This window comes from Coptis chinensis, chromosome 9, assembly GCF_015680905.1.
Source record: "Coptis chinensis isolate HL-2020 chromosome 9, ASM1568090v1, whole genome shotgun sequence".
Taxonomy (NCBI): Eukaryota; Viridiplantae; Streptophyta; class Magnoliopsida; order Ranunculales; family Ranunculaceae; genus Coptis; species Coptis chinensis.
This window is the reverse complement of record NC_141464.1, coordinates 66179263-66204543: the sequence shown is the minus strand read 5'-3', so window position 1 is coordinate 66204543 and position 25281 is coordinate 66179263. Positions and strand designations below refer to the sequence as shown.

General features: G+C 35.5%; 1 protein-coding gene and 1 non-coding gene across 2 annotated transcripts; both read right to left on the bottom strand.

The window, feature by feature from the left end:
- Nucleotides 1-3582: 3582 nt before the first annotated feature.
- Nucleotides 3583-3691, bottom strand: LOC147477453 (small nucleolar RNA R71). Its single transcript, XR_015209964.1, has one exon. It is a non-coding gene; the product is annotated as a small nucleolar RNA R71 (small nucleolar RNA).
- A 16375-nt stretch (nucleotides 3692-20066) lies between these two features.
- LOC147477452 (cysteine-rich receptor-like protein kinase 10) lies at nucleotides 20067-24954 on the bottom strand. The gene is made up of 7 exons (XM_086582488.1): nucleotides 24035-24954; nucleotides 23210-23344; nucleotides 22895-23016; nucleotides 22570-22780; nucleotides 21512-21749; nucleotides 20722-20860; nucleotides 20067-20540 (listed from the first exon to the last, which is right to left on the bottom strand). The coding sequence occupies exons 1-7, from the start codon at nucleotides 24906-24908 to the stop codon at nucleotides 20265-20267; spliced, it is 1995 nt and encodes a 664-aa protein (XP_086438614.1). The 5' UTR covers nucleotides 24909-24954; the 3' UTR covers nucleotides 20067-20264.
- Nucleotides 24955-25281: the final 327 nt, after the last annotated feature.

The following is a 25281-nucleotide window of genomic DNA, read 5'->3' as shown; positions in this document are numbered from 1 at the left end:
TCCTATAAAAAATTTAGAATTTTTGATAATGTGCAAATAACTCTGCTCGACTGTTTTTACAGATGCTTGCGTCCTGAAAACGGAAAATGGGGTACTGCAAAGAAAATGTTAGTTATCCAGGTAAGACAAGTACTAAAACTTCGAAAAAATTTCAATAAATTACCGATACTGTACAGATCAACTCTGTAAAATTTCAAAATTTTTTGAAATTTATAAATACGTTTTATGTACTGTTTTTTTCTGTTAAACAAACACTAAACTTTATGAAAATACTTTCTACTATGGTAACACGTATATGTATGAAAAATATATTTGTATGTCGTTGTTTGTGTTACGTATCTTTTGCAAATCTTAGTTAGCCTATTAAATATTGATTAGTATAGTGGCTAGCAAGGTATCAATCTTACTCTAAATAACTAGTTGATGATAATAGAAATTTCTACTCTAAATTACTCTAATGGATGCAAGTAGAAGATGTGGCTAAGTAATAATGATTATATGGTTGATTTGGTTTGAGATTTAAACTATGCATAAAATAAACTAAATTAAATATATGAATATGAATCAAGAGAGAGAATATCTTGGGAGAGATGAATCCACCAAAATCATAGAATTAGTCTAATAGATCTACCTACCATGCTTAATATAAATCACCAATAGAAAGTCACCATACCTACAAACCTTATGCTCATAACCATGATGATAATATGTGACTTTCAATGTGCTTTCTATCTTTCCATCAAATGTTTTTTCAATCTCCAATGATATCTTCTATCTAACCAAATTGTACTTTAAGTGGCATTCAATATACAACTCTAGGTGCCATGGAAAATCCACATGTGGCATTAACCATACAACTAATTGAGGTGCCATAAAGAATCCAATCATCACACTATAACACTAAAAACTAGAAGAAAAGAATCTAGGGTTTGTGGTATTTGGCTCTACACAATTATGAATTACCCTAAGACCTCCTAACCTCCACAGGAGCATTAGATCAATTAATGAATAAGAAGAAACTCAATGAGGGATTTAAACTAAAACATAATAGAAGAAGAACTAAACTAAAACATATGAAAAAGGCTTCATCTCCCCTCCCAAGAGAAGGGAGATTAGCTCATCATACTATGCTATGAACACAATATGAAAAGAAATAATCTTTATAGCTATTAATGGTGTAAAGGTCTGAACTTTCTTCTCTCTTAATTCTAGATCTAAGATGCAAACACTGAATTTCCTAGATGACTAAATAAAATAACTGAAAGCTTACCATAATTGAAATAATCAGAGAAGGAGGGATATTACCTTAAATGCGTGCAAAATTTTGATTCTCAACAGGGTTATCAAAATAATTTTAACAACAACAACAACTATAACCCAGATCTTAGGAATAACTCAAACAATTCATGGAGACAAAACATGTCTCCACAGCAAAACCAATATGGTTTTCAAGGTAATCAAGGGAACAATAGGCAACAATACATGAATAATAGAGGCGCAGTAGTACCATCTCCACAGTATTATCCACAACCACAACAACAACAATAACAAACAAACATAAACAGAGAATTAGCTATTGATCCTGTGGCTAATTACCAAACCCAACCCAATACCATAGATGAAACCATGAAAGCTTTAGCCACCAAAACCGAGAATGAATTCAAAAGAATTGACCAAAAATTCGATGTTATGACTCAACAGATTAGCCAACAATTCAATCAGGTATTAGCTAGTCTAGCCGAGAGACCCAAAGGAATCTTACCAAGCCAACTGAACAAAACCCAAAAGGTAGAAATGTTTATCAAGTTGAAACCACCCCTTCATCCGCATCCACAGAAGGAGTTAACTCGATATCTACCCTTAGGTCAGGAAAGAAAGTAGATAACAAAGTTGACATACTTGATTCTGATGAAGTTGTTATAACAAAAGATAAGGAAAAGCCAGTTGAAACTGAGAAAACCAAAGAGCAGGTAACTGAAAAAATTCCACCTGCACCATTCCCCTCTAGGTTAAAAGATAACAAAATGGAAGTTATTTCAATGGCGCTGCTGCCTGCTCTAAATTGATTAGGTGATAGAATATTTAATTTAGATTACTTTAATTTTGGAATTCATATAGTATAAATTACATATTTAGCTTAATTAGATTAATTTAGCATAATTCAATTAGATTTGCATAGTAGAAAGTATTTTCATAAAGTTTAGTATTTGTTTAACATAAAAGAACAGTACATAAAATGTATGTATAAATTTCAAAAAAAACATCTGAAATTTTATAGAGTTGATCTGTACAGTATCAGTAATTTATTAAAAAAATTTGAATTTTTTGTACTTGTCTTACCTGGGTAACTAACATCATCTTTGCAGTACCACATTTTCAGTTTTCAGGACGGAAGCATCTATAAAAACAGTCGAGCAGAGTTATTTGCATAATATCAAAAATTCTAAATTTTTTACAGGAGGAACCTCGATTCGTCAGGAGCTTCCAGTAATAATTTGGGTATTTTTTGACCTGTTTTGAGCACTTAACTAGTTGCTTGTTTTCAATGTGTTTCTGCAGCTTTTCAGGACCAAGGTCTCTGGAAGAACAGTCGAGAAGAAGGATCTGTAAAACTCCAAATAATCAAAACATTTTACAGGATCATCCATGACACGTCAAGAGACTCCAGTAAAACTTTCGTGATTTTTAGTGCTCTTTTACTTATTTATTCAATCGATTGTTTACAGTGTATGTAGAAAACTTCTTCACTGGACTCTGCAGGATTAAACAGTACAGAAGAGGGACTTAGAAAGCTTCGATTGCTCAGAAATTTTACATGCTACTTCCTGGCCATATCAAGTAGCTGCTATAAAAGTTTCAAAATTTTTAGACTTGCTTTGCTTTCTGTAACAGTAAGTACTTCTCTTCCACCGTGAATCCCCTGTTAGCGGTTTCATAATTAACATTAATAGTTAGCATCATATAGTTTGATAATATAATTTAGTTAATTAAGTGCATATTAGATTATTTTATATAGCTTTATTATCTAGTGCATGAAAACTTGGTTTCGTGATTCACCTCGTAAACGATTTATCAGAAGAGCTAATTCTTGTAACAATCTTCTAATTCTGGTTTTGGAGGAGACTACACCATCGAACTCAGGATCTGATTCTTAATCTGAAACACACACACCACTAGTAGACTTAGAGGATACACCAAAGAGAGTACCATTAGCCGCCATGGCTGATCAAAGAACTCTTAGCACCTTGTTTCAACCTATCGTGGTTCAACCACCGAACTGCATAGTGATGCCCGACAATAACAATAACTATGAGATTAAGCCCACCATTCTTAATATGTTGCCAAGATATTATAGCAAAACAAATGAAGAACCATATAATCATCTGAGTAAGTTCTTGAGCATATTAAGTACTTTTAAAGCACCTCATCTTTCCCCTGAAGAAACTAGATTAAGGTTGTTCCCCTTGACTTTTGAGGATGCCGCACTACATTGGTATAGATCCCTACCCTCTAATTCTATAACTACTTGGGAGCAACTATCACACAAGTTTATGAAACAATATTACCCTTTACGTAAAACTGAAGCCATGCAATTGGCTATTTCAACCTTCAAAGAAAAACCTAATGAAGAGTTTCATACAACATGGGATAGATTTAATGATTTACTTGTCCGTTGTCCACATCATGGTTTTGACATACTTAATATAGTACATTACTTTATAAAATGTCTTTCACCTATGAACCGTCAGTTAATTGAATCAATGAATGGAGGAAGATTTACTAGTCTTACTCCTGATGAAGCCTACACTTTTTTGCAAAACTTTTCTGAGAGTTAAAAAAGAACTCAATGAGAAACTTGAAGGTGCCATTGCTAGTTTATCCACAGGAATTGAAACTTTAAACAAGAAGTTTGATTCATTTACATTAAATTCTCTAATGAATAATCAACCTCAACAAGCAATGAATGTCAACCAATTTTGTGAAAAATGTCTTACTATAGATCACGACACCTCAGTTTGCTCTATGCTTGTTGCTCAAGGTACTGATGATGTTTGTGCTTTTAATACATTCAAAAGACAGGGTTATCAAAATAATTTTAATAACAACAACAACAACTATAACCCAGATCTTAGGAATAACTCAAACAATTCATGGAGACAAAACATGTCTCCACAGCAAAACCAATATGGTTTTCAAGGTAATCAAGAGAACAATAGGCAACAATACATGAATAATAGAGGCGCAGTAGTACCTTCTCCACAGTATTATCCACAACCACAACAATAACAACAAACAAACATGAACAGAGAATTAGCTATTGATCCTATGGTTAATTACCAAACCCAACCCAATACTATAGATGAAACCATGAAAGCTTCAGCCACCAAAACTGAGAATGAATTCAAAAGAATTGACCAAAAATTCAATGTTATGACTTAACAGATAAGCCAACAATTCAATCAGATACTAGCTAGTCTAGCCGAGAGACCCAAGGGAACTCTACCAAGTCAATCTAAAGAAAACCCTAAAGGTAGAAATGTTTATCAAGTTGAAACCACCCCTTCATTCGCACCCACAGAGGCAGTTAACTCAATATCTACCCTTAGGTGAGGAAAGAAAGTAGATAACGAAGTTGACATACCTGATTCTGATAAAGTTGTTATAACAAAAGAGAAGGAAAAGTCAGTTGAAACTGAGAAAACCAAAGAGCAGGTAACTGAAAAAAATTCCACCCGCACCATTCCCCTCTAGGTTAAAAGATAACAAAAAGGAAGCACAATATAATGAGATCATGAATATTTTTAAAAATCTACATATCAATATTCCTTTTCTAAGTGCAATTAAACAAATACCTTCATATGCTAAATTTATAAAAGACCTAGTGAAGAAGAAAACAAATATTCCTAAGGATACTTTTATTGCACAAAGTTGTTCATCTTTTCTACAGAACAAAGCTGTAGTAAAGCATAAGGACCCCGGTAGTCCTACAGTTACGTGTAGAATAGGAGATGACTACATTGATCAAGTATTATTGAATTTAGGTGCTAGTGTGAATTTATTACCATACTCAGTTTATAAACAGCTAGGGTTAAAGGACTTGAAACCAACAAATGTTACACTACAGTTAGCTGATATATCTATTAAGATTCCACAAAGGGTAATAGAGGATGTGATTATCAAGGTCTCTGATTTTTATTACCTTGTTGATTTTATAGTTCTTGACACTTTACCTACAAATGGAAACCAAATTCCTATAATCTTGGGTAGACCATTCTTAGCTACAGCAGAAGCTTTAATTAATTGTAGGAATGGGAACATGTCTATCACTTTTGGGAATATGAGAGTAGATGTAAACATCTTTACATTATTTAGAAACTCTGACGATGATACGGAAAAGATGGATGATCTATGTGCAATACACACAATAGCTAATAAACGTTTTAGGAACACTCACTACAAAGATCCATTTATATCATGTGTATCACAATTAGGCATGAATTATAACAAGGATATTGTTTTACCCCATATTAATACATTACTAGACACTGGTCAATCTCATACAAAAATAGAGGACATTCGAGCATCTTTATGTCAAGCTACTTTTAATCGTAGATTTATCAAAGATTTAATTAAGATGACTCGCCCTCTACTAAAATGTATAGGCCACGCATGGAAAAGAAGGAAGATAAAAAGAGCAAAAATTGGATTACAAACAAGTTTTAAGTCTAGCGAATCTGACTATAAAAGACCCACAAATTTATAAAATTAATTACCTAAGCTAGTTAGGGGGGTAACCTTAAGTTTCCCCCCTCTGTGTCGGCTGGCGATATTAAACGTAGCGCTTATGGGAGGCAACCCAAGTAGTTAAATAGATAGTTTAATCAGTAGCTCATGACAAGGAAATCGAATCGAGAAAATAAATGCTGCACTGAACCTCGTCTTTGAAGATATAAAGTAAAAAACTCACCGAATTCTTGAGCTTTTTATATTTCCATTCCAACTGTGAGTAGCTTTCTCCAAATCCAATTCAAACAATGATAGAGGACTAGGGAAGTTCCAATAAAACCAGGAAAACTAACCCAGTTCGTGCAAGGCAAAAGAGGGAGAGTGCGTTAGATTTTGGAATTTGAGTTAAGATAGGAGTTGGAATTTGCCCAGCGTCAGGAAGTTGTAGCTTCACGATTAGGACTAGTATAGACATGGAGCACTTTTAAAAGGTTTCCTATAAAGCTATATTTTGTAGCGTCTCCTGCGTTCACTACATCAACACTTTCTACATCTCTGTATTCTCTATCCCATCACCACAAAAGGTTCGGGAATGAGCTTGAAGTATCAAGAATACAGAGAATTAATCTATTTTTTAGTCGTTATGGTATAGTATTGCGAAGAGGGTACGTAGAAGTTAATTTTATTTTCTACTGTCATGGGATTAGTTGTTTTTAATTTCTTAGAATATCAATAATTATATATTGAGTGATATTTTTATGCATGAGTATTAATTTGATATGAGCTTAGAACTATTATTTGATGCATCTGTGTTGTTGCGTTAAGTAGTAAGGTGAAATTCTTCTCTGTTCCGGACTAGGAAGTTAGAATCCTAATTTGTTTTGGACCTAATCCAAGTCAAAGTTTACAGATAATCATTTTGGGCCTAAAAACTAAAAAAGCCCAATCAACTAGGCTTTTATTATATAAAACAAAGAAGGCCCGATACTTTCTTTCACTCATCGCCTCCATCATCTTCCTTCAGCCGCACTAAACAATATAACAACCCTCTTTCAACCAAAACCAGAAGTTATGGCCTCATCTTCTAGTCTACCCCAGACGTGGCACACTTCCTAATCGGCAAGTATTAACTTTGGTCAGTTCACACAATGTTTTAAAATTAAAAATCTAGAACTCTAGATTTCCAAATAGTGGTGTTGGACGTCCTATTCTCCTGATAAGCTATCACCCAATTTTAGAATGCTCTAAATTCTAGAAGTTCTCAATTGCATTCAATAGAGATGGTTTCTATTTTTTCCACTGTTACAATGTGGAAGAGAGAAGAACAAGAGGGGTGATCAGGAGGTTTTGGTTATAAGGAAGGAACGGTAGATTGGTTAGGTTAATGGACTACGTTAAGACAGCATGGCTTTGGGCTCTTTAGCTCTATTTCGAGTAAATCACAATTGTTATCTACATGCCAGTGTCCTAGTGTGGTCTCAGTCAAACTTCATTACATGTGCAGGCGTGTAGTGACTTTATTCAATTATTCTGGTATCCTCGTTGGCCATTTTTATTGGAAGAGTTTAGGTGGATGAACTAGTTATTATAAGTAGGGGTGATAAGGAGGTTTTGGGTATTTGGCTTAAGTTCGCGCTTGAAAAAGATTTAGGAGAAAGAAGGTTCTGAACTGGACGATTTTATACCGAGCAAGTATTTGAATTTTCAGTCTCGTTCCTGTGGTTTTGTTGTGTCCTCTTACCCTCTGTTTGGCCATACATATTAAGCCAGCTCAATGACAAGTTTGCAAATAGTTGGACATGATGACCGAACGAAAGATTCACACAGAACTCTGTTATGGAGAGTTGTTTGATAACAATGCCATGAATGGATTTTATAAACAAGAATGCAAAAATCAGGATTGGGACTATCTCTTTTATTCTAAGGGTGACAAATGTCTTGAAGATATATTGTTTGATGTTTTTATGATTGTCGAATCGATTATGAGAAGGCGAGTGGCCTGGGAAAATAAAGTTGAATGGGATAATGAATATGAGCTTATTATCATAATTGATTTTCTCGTAGAGAAATTTGGACTCTCACAGTTTCACATTTTCTTAATAACTATTTTTTATCACTCATGTACTTGATTGTCTATTATGGTTTTATCACTCTTATTTGTAGGCAGAGACAAATCTTGTATTCCGTGCAACAATGAAACTATTGATTTAAGTTATTATTATTATTATTACTATTATTCATTGTTTAAAATTTTCAGTTGTGTCATTTGTACATGTGACTCTTACATTCTACTCTAACACCTTTTCTCCACCTTTTTGGAGATGTATAACTCTATGGATTGAGCACATGACAAATATTTAGTCATTATAGTAATTTTAATCCTCATGAATCATTACTCTTATTTCTTTTGTTAAGGATATAAATTCTACAGATTTTAGCTTATGTAATTTTGCACGCATTTAAGGTAATATCCCTCCTTCTCTGATTATTTCAATTATGATAAGCTTTCAGTTATTTTATTTAGTCATTGAGGACAATGCCTAATTTAGTTAGGGGGGTGAGAATCAAAATTTTGCAATATTTTAATTACAATATTTGGAAAGTTTATATGTGAATTATGGTGATTCTAGGTGAAAAGTATATTTTTATCGTTTAAATTGGCTAATGAAATTGGAAATTATAAGTCATGACCAGGATTAGTAAGAATTTTAGATTAAGTTTCTATTACTAGAAATAGATCTCACTGATAAAAGTCTTAGTCTAAAGTAAGTTCATATAATACACCACTAGAGGAATTTCAAATGAAAGAGCAACTTAAACTTCTACCAAACAAGATGATTAGTACAGAGACTTGACCTGTGAGACTTGAGCCTTTCAATTTTAATTTCTTGGAGAGTCTTTACGTAAATCTGAGTCCAAGTTGACTCAACCATTTTTCTGTGCTTAAATTCGTTATGTAGTCTCATTTATTCTTGATTTGGTCAATCACGAGGTGGCATCAACTGGAGAGATAGCCATTAGGTTGTTGTAGTTTATTCAAGCAGAATATCATACTAATAAGTCAAGTAGTGAACCAATTAGCCTTTATCCCACCTAGTAGGATTATCATGTTAACCACTTTTGAGCCTTATATATTAAACCCTTTTATTCTTAAACCAATCATCTTAAACCCAACTCCAGATAAGGAGTATATCCCATATTATTAGCCTTATCCATATTTCTGAGGATTTCTAAAGAACTAAAGAGAAAGCTAGAACGAAGAAGATTTTGAAGGAAATTTTACCAAAGTCAAATGAAGAAAATCATTCATTTTGCTCAAAGAAAAAAAAAGAAAATAAAGAAAAGAAAAGAAATATAAATAATTGACCAAAAGTAGTGATAGAGTTCAAGTGTTGCAGTCTACAAGTGAAGAAAATTTCCAAGAAGGTCAAAAACAAAAAGTCTTTAGTATATTCTCCGAAATTTTTGAATCATTTTTACCCTTTTTTTTGTTAACCTGTCGTAAGCCCCGTTTTAATACCCAGACTTATCACTAAAGTATAATATGAAGTGTAGAATAGGTGAGAGGATGCTAAAGTGAAAGACCGGACACTTCAAATGTGATTGACATTCTTTCCATGAGACTTTATTTACATATTTGTAAATTTCCGTCTTTCTGACTAAATATGTGGGATGTTCTACTTTTTACTCATTTCCCTACATATGGAGGTAAAATATAAAACTTATCTGAGAGAGATTTTCTTGTGAGTGTATGAAATGGTGAGTGTAGTGGTCATATTCGTGACATGAGAGGTTATATGTGGCAAGTGGGCCGGATGCGAAATAGTAAAGAAAGAACATACTGTAGTATATCAGGTCCGCGAAACCCTAATTGCCAGAGGACCAGAGCGACACATGGAGAGGTAGTGGACATAGAATGAAAAGGGAGATCAACGAACCAGATGAAAGAGGAAGTTACAAAAGAGAAAAGGAGTTATAAAGATGAGGGAGAGAGAAAAGAGAGGAAAGGAGAACTACGGCACAGCTTGATCCTCCGAGAAAGGCTCGGGGGTACGTAGGCAACCCAAAAGGGTTCAGTTGATCAATTCAAATCAGAGACATGTAAGATTAGTGTGTATAAAAGGGGTTAATACAATGGCACCGTCTGTGGGGAATCGAATAGATAAGTGGATAAGTGGAGCAGATGGGGTGAAGAAGAGGGAGGCCGTGGATGCTATTTAGGGGTCAACAAAAACCATAAAAAGGTGTCTCCTTTTGCTAATGTTGCCAAACTGATAAGCCATGGTTGGGTATGTGTGTTTAAGTAAGGTGAGCATACGATTAATTCACTTCGAAATGGTGATGATGGAGTCCAGTTCGAAATGGTGATGATGGAAATGCCTGATAATTTTATTATACCCATCGTTGTTAAAGCTTGTGCGGGTTTGTTGGAGCCTGAAATGGGAAGAATGATCCATGGGTTTGTTAAGAAGTGTGAGAAGAAGATTGGGTCTGAATATGACGTTTGTTAGCGCCCTTGCTGCTTATGCACAATTGGGGTTTCTTTTGACTGGAAAATCTGTTAATGGGTTTGTGATTAGGATGGGATTTAATACTGATTTGTCTTTGGTTAATTCCTTGTTGAATACGTACGGGAAAAGTCGGGTTCAGTTGATAATGCAAGAAAGTTGGTCGGCCTGATGGATGAAAAATATATTGTTTCATGGAGCTCTATGATTGGTTGCTATTCTCAGAACGGGAAGACTACTGAAGCACTGGGTCTTTTCAATGAGATGGTTGAGAAGAGAGTAGAATTCAATTCAGTAACTGTAGTCAGTGCTTTACGGGCATAAAATAAGTTCGGAGCATCTCATATTCTCAAGAGTCAAGAAGAGACAAAAGAAGCAGAGTTTGTTTGCATTCATATATGAAACTGTAGAACTGGACAAGGTGAGTTCACGTTCTCATTTTTTATACAGAACAGAAGATAATTCTCATTTTCTAGTGAATAGTGATTTTCAACTTACACCATGTTTGCTTATAGTACAGATTAGTTTTCATGGATCCTTGTAATCTAGTCCAAACTACTACTTCATCTCCATTACCAATCTTGTCAAAAATGATGCTGGTTTTGACTTGTTGAAGGTGGTAACACAAGTCAAACAATACTGCAAAAACATTCAACCAAAAAACCAATTCCATCAAGTACTTGATATAGAATCATTGAGTTGGTTTTCTTACAGTTGCTCAAATGGGTTGTGGTTGTTGTTTCTTTGGTTCCGTTCTAGTTCTCATACTGTAATTTAGAACTCTGGTTTCCCAACAAGCCAATACAGATGGATATTTTGTATGTTTTCCCTCGAAAAATGGGCATTAGTGCAACTTCTTCAAACATGAATAATTCTGCTTCTGTTTGTTTATAGGAAGGTGTTTTTTTTAATGCCAAACAACAAAGTGTTATTGGGTTAGTGGCATCTGGAATGGGGCGGCACTCTGGTGTAATACCTGAAACCACTGTTGGAAAGCTCAGCACGCTTCAAACTTTGGATTTGAGAAATAACAAAATCAAGAGTTTGTCATCGGATTTCTGGAGTTTGGGTACTAGTCTGAAGTACCTTAACCTCTCGTGTAATCAGATATCTAGGAGTGTTCCAAGCAATATTGGTAATTTTGGTGCTCTTGAGCGTCTTGTTCTTTCCTTCAATAGTTTATACGGTGAGATTCCGACATCCATAAGCTCTCTATTGAGTCTACAACGTCTCTATTGAGAGTTGGAGAAAGGTACACAACTATTGATGCATATTTAAGTGTCATGAACCCTCGTGTCCAAAACTTTAAGCGTCGCGGGCCCTCGTGTCCAAACAACGCGCGAATGGTAAGGTGATTACAAAAGAAATGCAGAGACACATACCTCAGCAGGTAACTTGTTATTTTACCATCATGTATATAATAGACGAAAGAATAGTGACTCAGTCGTCAACCAGTGTTGCACTGGGGGCAGACAAGTTTTGTTCCCATCCTTGGTAGAGATATATGTGGGAATAAAGTTGGGGTTGTCCCAGACCTCGTGGTATTCCATGAACCTATTCGCTTTAGGTGGTCGCAGACCATGAATGAGAAACGGGGTTGTACATTCAGGGTAAGACAGTTGGTACACCGTTTGGAGCATATGATCGCCGTTATATTTGTATGCAAATGTTTATGTGGAATATCCTTCATTGAATCTCATGTGTTATTTGTACAATACTCGAACATGAAAGTTTCAGGTTACAGATAAAGAGAAAGACTTGCGGTACCGTGGAACCGAGCGGAGTTTGAGCGGGTATTAGGAGATGGATCCATCTCACCTCATTTACTACCTTGTTTTCATACACTATATTCTCATCAAAGAGTTTACTTTTTGCATTAATGTTTATTGCATAATATAGCATTGACTAAGACCGGGGTCGAGCCCCATACTAGCTATACGGGGAACCTCAGAGTCTACTGGTATCACTATGTAGTGGTGACTTACAGGTCACATTAAGGGCATGATATCTTTGCACCGAGTTATATACATGTACACTATTATTTCTTAATGCCTTGAGAATTTGTCCGCACATATTTACTAGAGGATACTTGGTCTACTCTTGTGTGGGAAGAGATAGAGTTGAGCTACATCTAAGCCAGAGAGCGGGGATGAGCCCCTTCGTGGACCGCAGTGTCCGAATCAAGCTTGGGGCAAAATGAGCTGCCTCGAAGCCAGAGCAGGAAGGATGAGCCTTTCGTGGACCGCAGTGTCCGAATCAAGCTTGGGGCAAAATGAGCTGCCTCGAAGCCAAAGCGGGGGGGATGAGCCCTTCGTGGACCGCAGTGTCTGAATCAAGCTTGGGACAAACTGAGTGGCCCCATCAAGCTTCACAGCTGACCAAAGACAGCGGGGGGGATGAGCCCTTCGCGGACTATATGTCCAAAACAAACTTGGGGGCAAACGGAGCGGCCCCATCAAGCTTCACAGCTGACCAAAGACAGCGGGGGGGATGAGCCCTTCGCGGACTATACGTCCAAAACAAACTTGGGGGCAAACTAAGCTGCCCCATCAAGCTTCACAGCTGACCAAAGACAGCGGGGGGGATGAGCCCTTCGCGGACTATAAGTCCGAATCAAACTAGGGGGCAAACTGAGCTGCCCCTCAAGCTTCACAGGTGACCACAGAGAGCGGGGTGGATGGAGCCCTTCGCGAACATGATGTGGAGTTACAAAGTGCCGAGGAGAATGGGATAAGACCCTTACGAAGAGGTTGTGTGTTACGAATGAGCGAAAGGGTTGAGATCATTCGCGGATATATTGTTGAGTTCTCCAAAAAAGAAATGGAGGGGATGAGCCCTTCGCGAACATGATGTGGAGTTTTACAGAGCGCCGAGGAGAAGGGGATGAGACCTTTCACGGGCAATATGTTGAGTTTGAATAGGGAGAGCTAAAGGGAATAAACCCTCCGTGGGCTTAGTAGTGGGTTATATGAAGGAGAGTTGGTAGCTGGGTTGAGACTCTTCGTGGGCATGATGATGGAATGTGAAGAGTGAGTGCCAAGGGGAAGAGACCTTTCGCAGAATGGTAGTGGGATGAGTCTTCGTGGAATCAACCTGGGGGCAAACTGAGCTGCCCCCGACTGCCAAAGACCGCGGATGGATGAGCCCTTCACGAATATGCTTCGCACTATCCGACTAGTGCCAGAGGAATACACAAATAAAAAACATGAGATCAAGTCCTATGGTACTGCGCAGGTTTGGAATTCAAGTACAATTACAGGAGAGGTCAAGGTCTTCTCGGGTCCACCGTCTTCATCGACAGACCCGAGAGGGGGCATCTGTAGTGGTCATATTAGTGACATGAGAGGTTATATGTGGCAAGTGGGCCGGATGCGAAATAGTAAAGAAAGAACATACTGCAGTATATCAGGTCCGCGGAACCCTAACTGCCAGAGGACCAGAGCGACACATGGAGAGGTAGTGGACACAGAATGAAAAGGGAGATCAACGAACCATATGAAAGAGGAAGTTACAAAAGAGAAAAGGAGTTATAAAGAGGAGGGAGAGAGAAAAGAGAGGAAACGAGAAAAGGGATAGGAGAATTACGACACAGCTTGATCCTCCGAGAAGGGCTCAGGAGTACGTAGGCAACCCAAAAGGGTTCAGCTGATCAATTCAAATCAGAGACATGTAAGATTAGTGTGTATAAAAGGGTTTAATACAGTGAGATTTGAAGTCAAAATACTAATCCAAAGGTGAGATAGAAATTCCGTTGCTTGGAAAAGAGAAAGAAATCAAAATGGTTAAAATGAATAAACTCTAGTTAGGATGATTAGTCAGTCTTTTATATCTTTATGAATAGAACCTTAGCCTAATGTTTTATGATCATGGGTGTGATAAGTAATAACCTTTTGATTTAGACATTTTAACTGAAAAAATTGCTTTATCTAGATTTCATCATAGTTCATATGTAAAATTGATTTTGTTGGTATATCAACTGAAAACCCTCACGAGGCTATAACTCGTCCTTTAAGGGTAACTTAAAAGTTTAAGGCCTTGTTGCATATGGTAAATACAACCGCAATACTTGCGAAAATGAGTTAGTATTATTATTTAATTAGTATTGTTAGCTTTGAACACTTCTCTAGTATAACACATATTTGCTAAGAGACTAGCAAAATGCTAGTTGGGGGGCTGTGATAAGTGCTCAAAAGTAATGATTTATATCCCTAATTATGTGTATATTAGTCTCCATTTTATATTTAAATATTCTAATATGATGGAATTTGAGGGTTTGCAGGTCAAAGAACCTAAATGTGAAATGTGGAGGGAAAAGAAGTCAAACAAGTCAAAAAGTAGTCACTGGGAATTACAGCTAAAGGCCTAGGGGAAAAATGTCATATTTGTCTCCATAAGTGCCAAGCCTAATGGGACTCTAAAAAAGGATAATAATTGAGTTAGAAGAGTCTTAAATCTGATCTCAAAGCCTTAATTTCGACTTCATAGGAAGAGAAGATCAACATGGAAAAAAAAAGTTAGAGTTTCACAAGAATTAGGAAACTGAAAGCTACCAGAAGCTGCAGCTTGCGAAATAGCCTGCAGGGCAAAGTGGGCCACGTCTCACTTTTGTGAAAACGAATCTAGTTTTTCCAGGATTGCTTCTAGAAAGATTACAGAGAGTTTGACAACAAATAAACATAGGATTCGGATCTCTATCCAGACGAGCATGTAAGCCAATATATAAGGCACAAAAACCTCAGTTTACATCATCTAGGAAATTTAGTGTTTGCATCTTAGATCTAGAATTAAGAGAGAAGAAAGTTCAGACCTTTTCACCATTAATAGCTATAAAGATTATTCTTTTTCATATTGTGTTCATAGCATAATATGAGGAGCTAATCTCCCTTCTCTTGGGAGGGGAGATGAAGCATTTTCATATGTTTTAGTTTAGTTCTTATTCTATTATGTTTTAGTTTAAATCCCTCATTGAGTTTATTCTTATTCATCCATTGATCTAATGCTCCTGTGGAGGTTAGGAGGTCTTAGGGTAATTCATAATTGTGTAGAGCCAAATACCACAAACCTTAGATTCTTTTCTTCTAGTTTTTAGTGTTATAGTGTGATGATTGGATTCTTTATGGCACCTCAATTAGTTGTATGGTTAATGCCACATGTGGATTTTCCATGGCACCTAGAGTTGTATATTGAATGCCACTTAAAGCACAATTTGGTTAGATATTGAAGAAGTATTTGATGGAAAGATAGAAAGCATGTTGAAAGCCACATATTATCATCATGGTTATGAGCATAAGGTTTGTAGGTATGGTGAGTTTCTATTGGTGATTTATATTAAGCATGATAGGTAGATCTATTAGACTAATTCTATAATTTTGGTGGATTCATCTCTCCCAATATATTCTCTCTCTTGATTCATATTCATATATTTAATTTAGTTTAGTTTATGCATAGTTTACATCTCAAATCAAATCAACTATCTATTCATCATTACTTAGCCACATCTTTTACTTGCATCCTTTAGAGTAACTTAGATTAGAAATTTCTATTATCATCACTTAATTATTTAGAGTAGGATTGATACCTTGCTAGCCACTATACTAATCAATATTTAATAGACTAAGTAAGATTTGCAAAAAATACGTAACATAAACAACAACATATAAATAATTATGTGTTGCGTGCTTTTTCATTGGTCTAACTTCATTGTGACACCTTCCTCCTTATTTTTTAATATTTTTGCACAACTTGTTCTTCGTCTTGGGAATTTGACGTTGAAAGACCCACTTTGGAAACTACTCACTTTCACGTGAATGCCACGTCAGAGTATTCAGACAAAAACACATGATGATCCTAGATTGGATGCGCCCTGAATTTACATGTTAGGTTGTCTATATTTGTATTTGGTGTGCTCTTCCCTTTTTGTTCTGTAATATTTGTTTTTTTCTTTGTATGTTGTTTGTTTTCTTTGCTTAGTGTGATAATTTCAGTTTTCTTTTGGTATATTGTATATTGTGCTCGAATAACTTTTTGTTGCAGTTTGTTCGCTGAATTTTTGCTTAAAACTTCTCAGGTATCTTTTTTCTCTCTCTTACACTTTGAGGACAAAGTGTCATTCTGTTTTGGGGTGGTTAGAACCTTTTTTGCAAAAATTTAGCATATTATTAGCTTGTTTATAGTTTTACTTTCTTTTCTTTTCAACGTAATTAGTGACAAAGTCTTGTTTCCTTTTCTGTAATGAAAATTGTCTAGAAATCTCACCTTAGCACTAGGATGAGAATTTGTTCCTTGAAACTTAGGTTAATACGTAGGCACTAATTTTTACATCTTTTCATGAACATTCATGCAATGAGTATCATTGACTGTACTTAGTAGTAAGTTTCTGGGACCCACGATTAGACTACTTAATTTCAAATCCATTGAGAATCTAGCCTAAAAGCCTCGACAGGAGTGATGTATGAGTAATGACACAGAAGAGTAGTTATTTCGAGTAAAGAAATCACACGTCTACTTACTGGATCACTATCCGAATCCTAGAAGAGAATTTAGGCTTTCTTTGGATCGATATAGCCATAAATACATATACCTGTACAAATTTTACCGCTAGTCACCCCTATTGAACCTTTCATTTAGCCATTTTCATTTTCACCAACATTTCCTTACCCATCTATTAACCCCAAAATAAAATAAACCTACCTATTTGATGAGTATGAGAAATAGGATGAATGCAGAAAAGTGAAGAGAAGGACTTGTCCAAACAAAAATCAGTTACTTGCTTCAGAAAAGATAAGAAAAATATAAATAAGTTTCCAAAAAGAAAATAAAAAGAAAGTTAGAACCCTCCAAGTCAAATCAAAATGAGTCACAAGCCAAAAAGGGCTGAGAATGGAAACATAAGTTAGAAGCAGAAAGACCAAAGGATTTCTCTAGTGTTAAATTTTGAAGACCTTATTCTCTCATACTTATCATATTTTTGAGTTTCCATTCCATTTTCTTCTACACTACCACCTAAGCCCCATAATACTAAATAAAGACCTCTAGCCCAACTAGGAATAGGGTAGTGTGATAATAAGTAGTAGTTGTGATCAATCGACCTCGGCTCTTCTGAATGTCATTGAGTATGTGAGGAAACGTGTGCCCACTGCACACTGGAGTTAGCAAAATTTGAGTGGAAAAATTATGAGAGAATTTGTGTTTTGACACATACCTGTGAGAACCTACTTAAGGACGCTCTCCAAAGGATCCAGAAACGGCCCTGCTTGTACAGTTCATTGTAAAAATTCACTGCATACATGATCATATGTAGATGTTTTAATTATTGTCAATTTATTAACTTAAGTTTCATAGAAATTAGTTTTTGTTCCCCGCTAATGAGATGTATAGATATCTGAGATCAACTAAGGGGAAGCCCTTGTTACTGAGTCGTTGTAGTATAAGTGAAGTTTGTGAGTATCTTCTCTGGAAAACTCTCACGAGGCTATAACTCGTCCACTAGGGAATTTCTAGTGGTTTCAGGCCTTGTTGCATATGGTCAATGCAATCGCACTTTGCAAAACGAGAATTAGCTTAGACTATACATTTTTTGGCCACTTATCTGTTTAGTGTCTCTTCTTTGCTTGAGAACAAGCAAAATGTTGTTTGGGGGTGGTGTGATAAGCACCCAAAACTGTAATATAAACCCTGTAGAGACATTATATATTGGTTAATTATGTGTGTAATAAATGCAAATTAATTGTATTTTCATGCTTTTGCAGGTTTCGAAATGTAAAAGATGAAATTTCAACAAAATCGGTATTTTAGCATAGAAACAAAGTGAATATGCTAATTGGAAACAAAGCCTTTTTATCAAGTCCAAAAGAAGCCCATTGGAAGCTTAAATCAAGCCCATGAAGCCTGGTCAAAATAGTAAATTCCGGGTCAACCCTAGTCAAATCTTGCAAAAAAGTCAACGAAACTTCAGAAAATCATATCGTTTGACTCCGAACTCCATTTTGGGCGTGTGACCTGTCAAAACGATCAACGTGACAAACTCTACACAATGGTATATAGGTTCCATCAATTTACTGGATTGGGAATTAAAATAGGTCCAAACCAAGACAAAATAAAAATCCAATTACTATTCATCATGATGTCATTAAGTGGAAGCTTATGTAATCACCAACTTTCTCCACTTAATACGTGCACAAACCACTCCTAATTATTTATCTTGTAATGGGAATTACTATTTACCCACTTTCTCCACTTAGATTAAATAAATTATATTATAAAAGTAGATTAATTTGTAACCTTTAGATTGAAAATATAAGATATAATCTTGGCCACCCATTTCACTCCTTTGAAACTATAAATAGGAGGGGTGGTGCTCTAAATAAACTTGCCAATTTACTTGTGATTTGTGGTCTTGTAGCCCTTCACTCTCTTCTTCTCTCTCTTTTAGTTTCATATTTAGAAAAATAATTCCATAGTTTAGGAAATAAGAAATTTCTTCTTCTTCTTCTTCATTTTCATTAGTTATAGTTATCTCACCATGAGCTAACTCATCTCTTGTGGAGGGTTAGATAAACCCATGTGAGGATAACTCTATTAATGAAGATGTAATTCAATTACTTAAAATTTAACAAGTTTAATTTTTCCTTCAATTACCAAATAGTTAAAAATGGAAAACAAACTAGAGGTTGAAGAAGTGCTCTAGAGATAGGGTGCTAATTTAATCTCTCATGCTAGTAGAATCTCTTTAGAGATTTAGAAATTCTACTAGGGATCAAAGTTTAATTATTCACTTTGATTTATATATGAATCAAAGTGAATATGAAAACTAACAATTGAAATATGTATTTCATTAATAGTAGTTTAAATCACATGGTAAATCAATCCTCCACACTTCTCTTTCTTCTATCTTCTTTAATAATTTTAGAATAAATTTGTTATTAATAACTTTTATAACTTATAATTAAAAGAAGTATAGTGTAGTGTAAAAACTTCCACCTAAAGCCTTCTCTCATTTAAGGTTTCTCTTGAGTAGTATAGCTAAGTTGTGAACAAGTGCTTCAATATTAGGCATGGGACGATACCTTTACTCAAACTATATTTCAACATGAATCGAGAGTAAGGTAATTGATATAAGTGTGAGTTGGAGTAATGTCCAATTTAATTCTTATCAATATTTTTCCATATACTTACCATTGTTTCTCATTTGTGAAAATATCATTTTAATGTGAGTATAAGAGGAAGCAAAAAATAGGTATAATTAATTGTTTTCTTTATCGGGTTTTCTTTCCATATCTCTATTTAATCGATTTTGATGCATAAGCTTTACTAGCTACGTGTCAGATTTCAACTAAATTTTGTTTTGTGCTTAAATTTATTGGACGATATAAGTATTTTGAGGTTAAATACTAAAAAATGAGTATTCTAAAGTTGGTTATCTTTTGTAGTTTTTTAGAATAAGGGAAAAACAAACTTATATTGAACCATTAGATTAAAACCAATTGTGGTATCTCATATATGAAAATCTCATTTTAATATGTCGTTTACAAGTAAAAGTTGAAGCAAAGAGGTATAATTAATTGTTTTTTTAGTGGGTCCAAATGTTACAGTTATTAGGTTAGAAGCAACAAGTACTATAAGAAAATGTCAGTAGAGCCCCTTCGTGCCAGCCTTTCCCACATTGATGACCAACAACGCAAGATTTTACTTTTTAATGGATTTTGCTCAGCATTCTATGTTTGTAACTTTGTTTAATAGCCATAACAAATTATTGGCTCTGGAAACTTTGATCAATTAATTTACTGTATGAGTTTCAACATAGTTTGGAATAAGATTTTTGATACATAATAATAAAATGAAAAAAATTATATAAAAATTGTCCCCATTCGTTGAACGGTTCCAAAAATCTAGTATATTCTAATTCATAGTACTCTTCATCCATGCACGAGTATTAACAAGGGTATAACTCGCTAATCGATGCTTCATTAATAGACTCTAGTATGGAACTAACTACTAATAGATCGGTCTGGTAGAATTGGTTGGCTTGCATTAGTTGTGTTTGTTCCATGCTCCTCTGTTGTCAAGCCAAGTTCCTTTCTCCTTTCTACTTGCAAACAAGGGAGGTGCAGTAGGTAATGGAAGGGTGACTGAGTAGCTGTTTAGCATTAGAACAACTGATGCCATTGTAGGTCTCCTAACTACATCTTCTTGAGCACATAACAAGCCAATGTGTATGCATCTCATTACTTCCTTTCTTGAATAGCATTCCCGCAGTGTCGGTTCTATTAACTCTAAAGCAATCCCTTCCTCCCACTGTCTCCATGCCTGCAACAAATCATCATAGGTTATTTTTCAGTAGAAGTAAAAGCTGCTGTATCTTGGACTGTTCAAAAATGTATTTAAGTTTCGCATTCTTAACTATATTTGTTGTTCTTAGAGGGAGGACGTACTGAAGCTTATAAAGATGTAAGAAAAATGGATAAATAACAACCATGGACATACTCACATAGCTTAAAAGGTCTTCAACATGTTCTGAATTGTTCTTCTGCCCGCTTATTATCTCCAAAACCAAGACACCAAAACTGAAGACATCTGATTTCACTGAGTATTGTCCATGCATTGCATACTCTGGAGACATATACCCGCTGCATCAACAATTATTTTTATTTTAGATGGGGACCAAGAATGCATTCTATTTTATAGCAGAACTTGGGCGAGAGTAGCACTAGGATGGGTGACCTCTTGGGAAGTCCTCGTGTTGCACCCCTCTTTTAAATAAAATATATAATTAGTACCGGGAAAAGGATAAAAAAGAATTCACTCCGGTGTTAAGCAAACTAAAAATAATCAAAGCAGGTCAAGAGAGCTAGTGGGAGGAAGCAGACTCATGTTTCTCCACCAAATACTAGATCTAAGTTACAACCTAACTAGGTATCGGAACTACATGAGAAGATGGCCTAGATGCTAGCTAGAAACTTTTGATGTATGTTGACCCCTTAGTTCCTAAGGGTGGTAGTGCATACAACGATGCAATTACCCCTTACATAACTTTGATTAGTTTTGATTAGTGTTGTATGTATTTCTTTGCACAGAAATACATTAACATAATGTTGTAAATAGGTCCCCCCCCTGCCCTTTTCTTTTTGTTCTTCTTAATACAATAGTTAGCTCACTGAGAAAGAAAAAGAAAAAAGAAAAAATAACTAAATAAAGGGTAGTCAATCGAATGTGTAATTCTGATTCCAAAACATAATATGCCTCTTCAAATAAAATAACAATGTGGTTCATATACTTACTATGTTCCAACAACTCTACTTGTATTGCCCTGAGTCTGGTCCACCACGAAAAGCCTGGCCACGCCAAAATCAGAAATTTTTGGATTCATTTGGGCATCTAACAAAATATTGCTAGCCTTCAGATCTCGATGGATAATTCTGTCATGGGAATCCTCATGAAGATATAGAAGGCCTCGAGCAATCCCTCCAATGATTTTATAGCGTCTTTCCCAATCCAAATATGAGCGCTTGACCGGATCTACAAGTGAAGATACAAATTATATAGCAAATAACTTTGAAACTTGCTCTTGCACCCCATGATACTACAAGGAATAGTCACATAAAGAACATTTGTTTATATATATATATATATATATATATATATATATATATCGGGCTCGCTACGTCGACATACAAAATTGACATACGCAATCCTACATATCTACATAATGATACTACAAGGAATAGTCACATAAAGAACATTTGTTTTATATATATATATATATATATATATATATATATATATATATATATATATATATATATATATATATCGGCTCGCTTCGTCGACATACAAAATTGACATACGCAATCCTACATATCTACATAATGAACTAAAAACTGATTTTCTGGGGATGTGATCTCTACAACATGGAGATCATCTCCACAAAAAATCAGCTCCTTTGAACATTTCTAACCCTACCAAAAATTGAGTTCAAATTAGAAATTTATCTGCCGATCCAGAATTTTAACACTCTTTTGAAAATCTTTTGACAAGACTAGACATATCCGATTGAGGTGATTTTTTGTAGAGATACTATCCATAGTAGGTAAGTCATCTCTACCAAAAATCAGCCCTTAGTTCAATGTGCAAATCTGCTTTTGGAATGCGTATGTCAATTTTGTATGTCGACATAGCGAGCCCGTATATATATATTCGATGGCTTATTTGGCTTATTCCAAAATTAATGAATGTTCTTGTTTAATATATGGTAATGAAAAAGTGTGGGTGCTCGTGTATGTGTGCATATGCACATGTAAAAGAGACCAAAAGTGGCTAGAGAGATATTGAAGCAAACCAAATAAAAACTGATCGAGACTTGCATTTGGTACAAATTCGTAGATGAGAAGCTTTTCATTCCTTTCCAAGCAGAAACCAAAAAGCTTTACAAGATTCCTATGTTGAAGTTTGGCTAGTAACAAAACCTCGTTCTTAAATTCTTCTATTCCTTGACCTGCGTTTCTAGATAACCTCTTTACAGCTATGTCCTTCCCATTGGAAAGCTTACCCTGTCGATAGAGGGGGTGGGGTGGGGAGGGGGGTAAATTAAATAGTTTAGCATACATTTAAAGTTTTAGACAGTCCTGTTAAGTTGATTCTTGAGTATGGAAATATTGTATAACCTTATAAACAAGCCCAAAGCCACCTTCCCCAAGCTTATTAGAATCGCAGAAGTCCTCTGTGGCAGCTCTTACTGTATCACAGTTGAATTGCAGGGATTCAACACTACTTATCTCATCCACATCTGCCAAAGTAAACATCATCATCAAGATAATATATCGTACATCTCTTCATCTTATAATTCGAGAAAAAGACACTTCAATGAGGAAACAAAGATAGACATATAAATAAAGAAAGTAATCTTGCAGACGAGTTTCTTGATCATTGATTTCTCTGCAAACTAATTGAGATAAAAGAAGAACAAAATCTATACTTACTCTTGACTATATTGATTCCTTTCTTTTTGCACAAACAGAAGCAAATGGTGATCATGGATAGAAGCAGCAGTACCACCACAATTACTGTAGGAAGTACTATAATGACGACATTTTTTGATGATTTCTTCCCTTGTCCTGGAAAAGATAAAACAGATAAGTTGATGAACACATACAAAAATTGACGTCAACTGTACAAAAAGATTCTTCTAGTTGCCTGATCATATTTTATATACTATACTTGCATATCCCAGTGCCATTATGCTTTGTTATATGCTTTATAGTCAGTTTAGTGCCTTACCACCATACCCATATTTGGCGTTTTCTAATCAAATTATTTACTGGACTAACAGAACGCCACAGCTTGGTAAGACATAGCATTTTACTAACTCACAAACTCAAGTGCAGTTCTCTTTACATACACAAAGCAGGACCCTGCACCTACTGGTAAAACTACTCTAAACTTTTCAGTACAGATAAGATAAACATCAACTTCAACCAGAAGGAATTAGACTTTAGATCAAAGAGCAAATATGTTTCTACTATATTACATATATAGAGTGCACTCCGTAAACAACTTTGTTTGCTTTTTGGTGACAAGTGCAACAACTAAAGCATCATGAATGATCACTTCACATGATAAGCAAGTTTATCCGTAAGACCGAGCAATCCGTTTGCTATGACTAAATGATAAATCTTCTATCAAACATTGCATCAATAAAGCTAGCTGCATTGCAGGCTTGCAGCAGAGCCCTATCTCAGAAAATCAAATGACCAAATTAAATTCCGTTGCATGAAAATTCGCTTAATTTAAGTTTGATCGCTTACCGTTGGTTGTATTCGTGTTTGGAGTGGAAGGAGGAGGAGCTGGAGGTAAAGCAGGAATGATTGCTTCTGGTCCAAAGAAGTTGTAAATCTCGAACCTTACGATACAACTTGGTTTAATAACTCGTCCACCTTCTCTCGTATTACAACATAATGAAAGCTGAGAAATAGATCTATTTAGACATCTACCACAATCAGTCCTACTTATATCTTGAGTGCACTGGGCTAGTCCAAATATATTATTAGAGCTTGTGAAATAATTTTCACCAACTGCAAACAAACTGGATGAATTAGAAACAGCTCGTGCCACTATGCCTTCCATCAACTCGTTTAGTCTCGGAGTGAACTGATTCGTGCCACTAATATCTCTTGTATCAACAGTCGGATCAAGCTGCATAGTAGATATAACAGGCTTGTCTGAGTAGTGCAACAAACACTCATCGTAAAAAAGAACTGATTCTTTCTTGAACGGGCACCGAATTGTGACCTCTTCAGTTGCAGTTTTCGCACACTTCTTGCAGTCTTCAGAGGTATAATCACCTCTGCATTGGAAAAGCCCATAAACTCCATCTGAATTACTTCTCACGGTGTTGTTAAAATATTTTGTATTATTTGTAAGAGTGCTATAATTGGATATGGATGAAAGTAGGATGCTGAGATCAGCTTGAAATGTGCTGTTTGTTGTGTAATTTCCTCCTAAACAGAACTCAGTAACATGGGTTTGGGCAGTGCTTAGATTGAAGTGTAGTACCAGTGTATAAGAAAAGGCAAAGAATAACAAACCAAAGAGACCCATTGAGATTTCTGGTTTGCAGAGATGTTCAAGTGATAATGGTTTGTTGGGGGTTATAGATATAACTTGCATGAGCCATATCATTATGTGGATGGATAGGAAGAAAAGTCAAGACCTTGAAATTTCTGATGATGGTGATACTTCTCTTGGAACTATTGGTAGAGTGAGAAAGACTTTGGGTGACGTAGTACTCAGTCTTGTATTATTTGTAAAAAATCTTGTATTATATGTTTTTTCGTAATACTTAAGTCCCTAAGTCTCTTACTTAAATTCATAGTCTGAAACAAAACACAAAATTAGGTCCATTGACATAAATTGGAGAATAATTATGGCTCCAGTGCCGGATCCGGATCACTTGTAGACTTTGTAGTTATGATTTTACTATTTTAGGACTAAGTCAGCCTCTTCAATTATGGTCAACTAGTCAACCTCTTCAATTATGGTATTTTTGGGCTGA

Coding starts and splice junctions, on each gene's coding strand:
- LOC147477452 (XM_086582488.1), bottom strand. CDS start 24,908: ATGATATGGCTCATGCAAGTTATATCTATAACCCCCAACAAACCATTA. Junction 23,345..24,034: donor AAACACGAATACAACCAACG/GTAAGCGATCAA, acceptor TATCTTTTCCAG/GACAAGGGAAGAAATCATCA. Junction 21,750..22,569: donor TCTCGATCAGTTTTTATTTG/GTTTGCTTCAAT, acceptor CTTCACTTGTAG/ATCCGGTCAAGCGCTCATAT.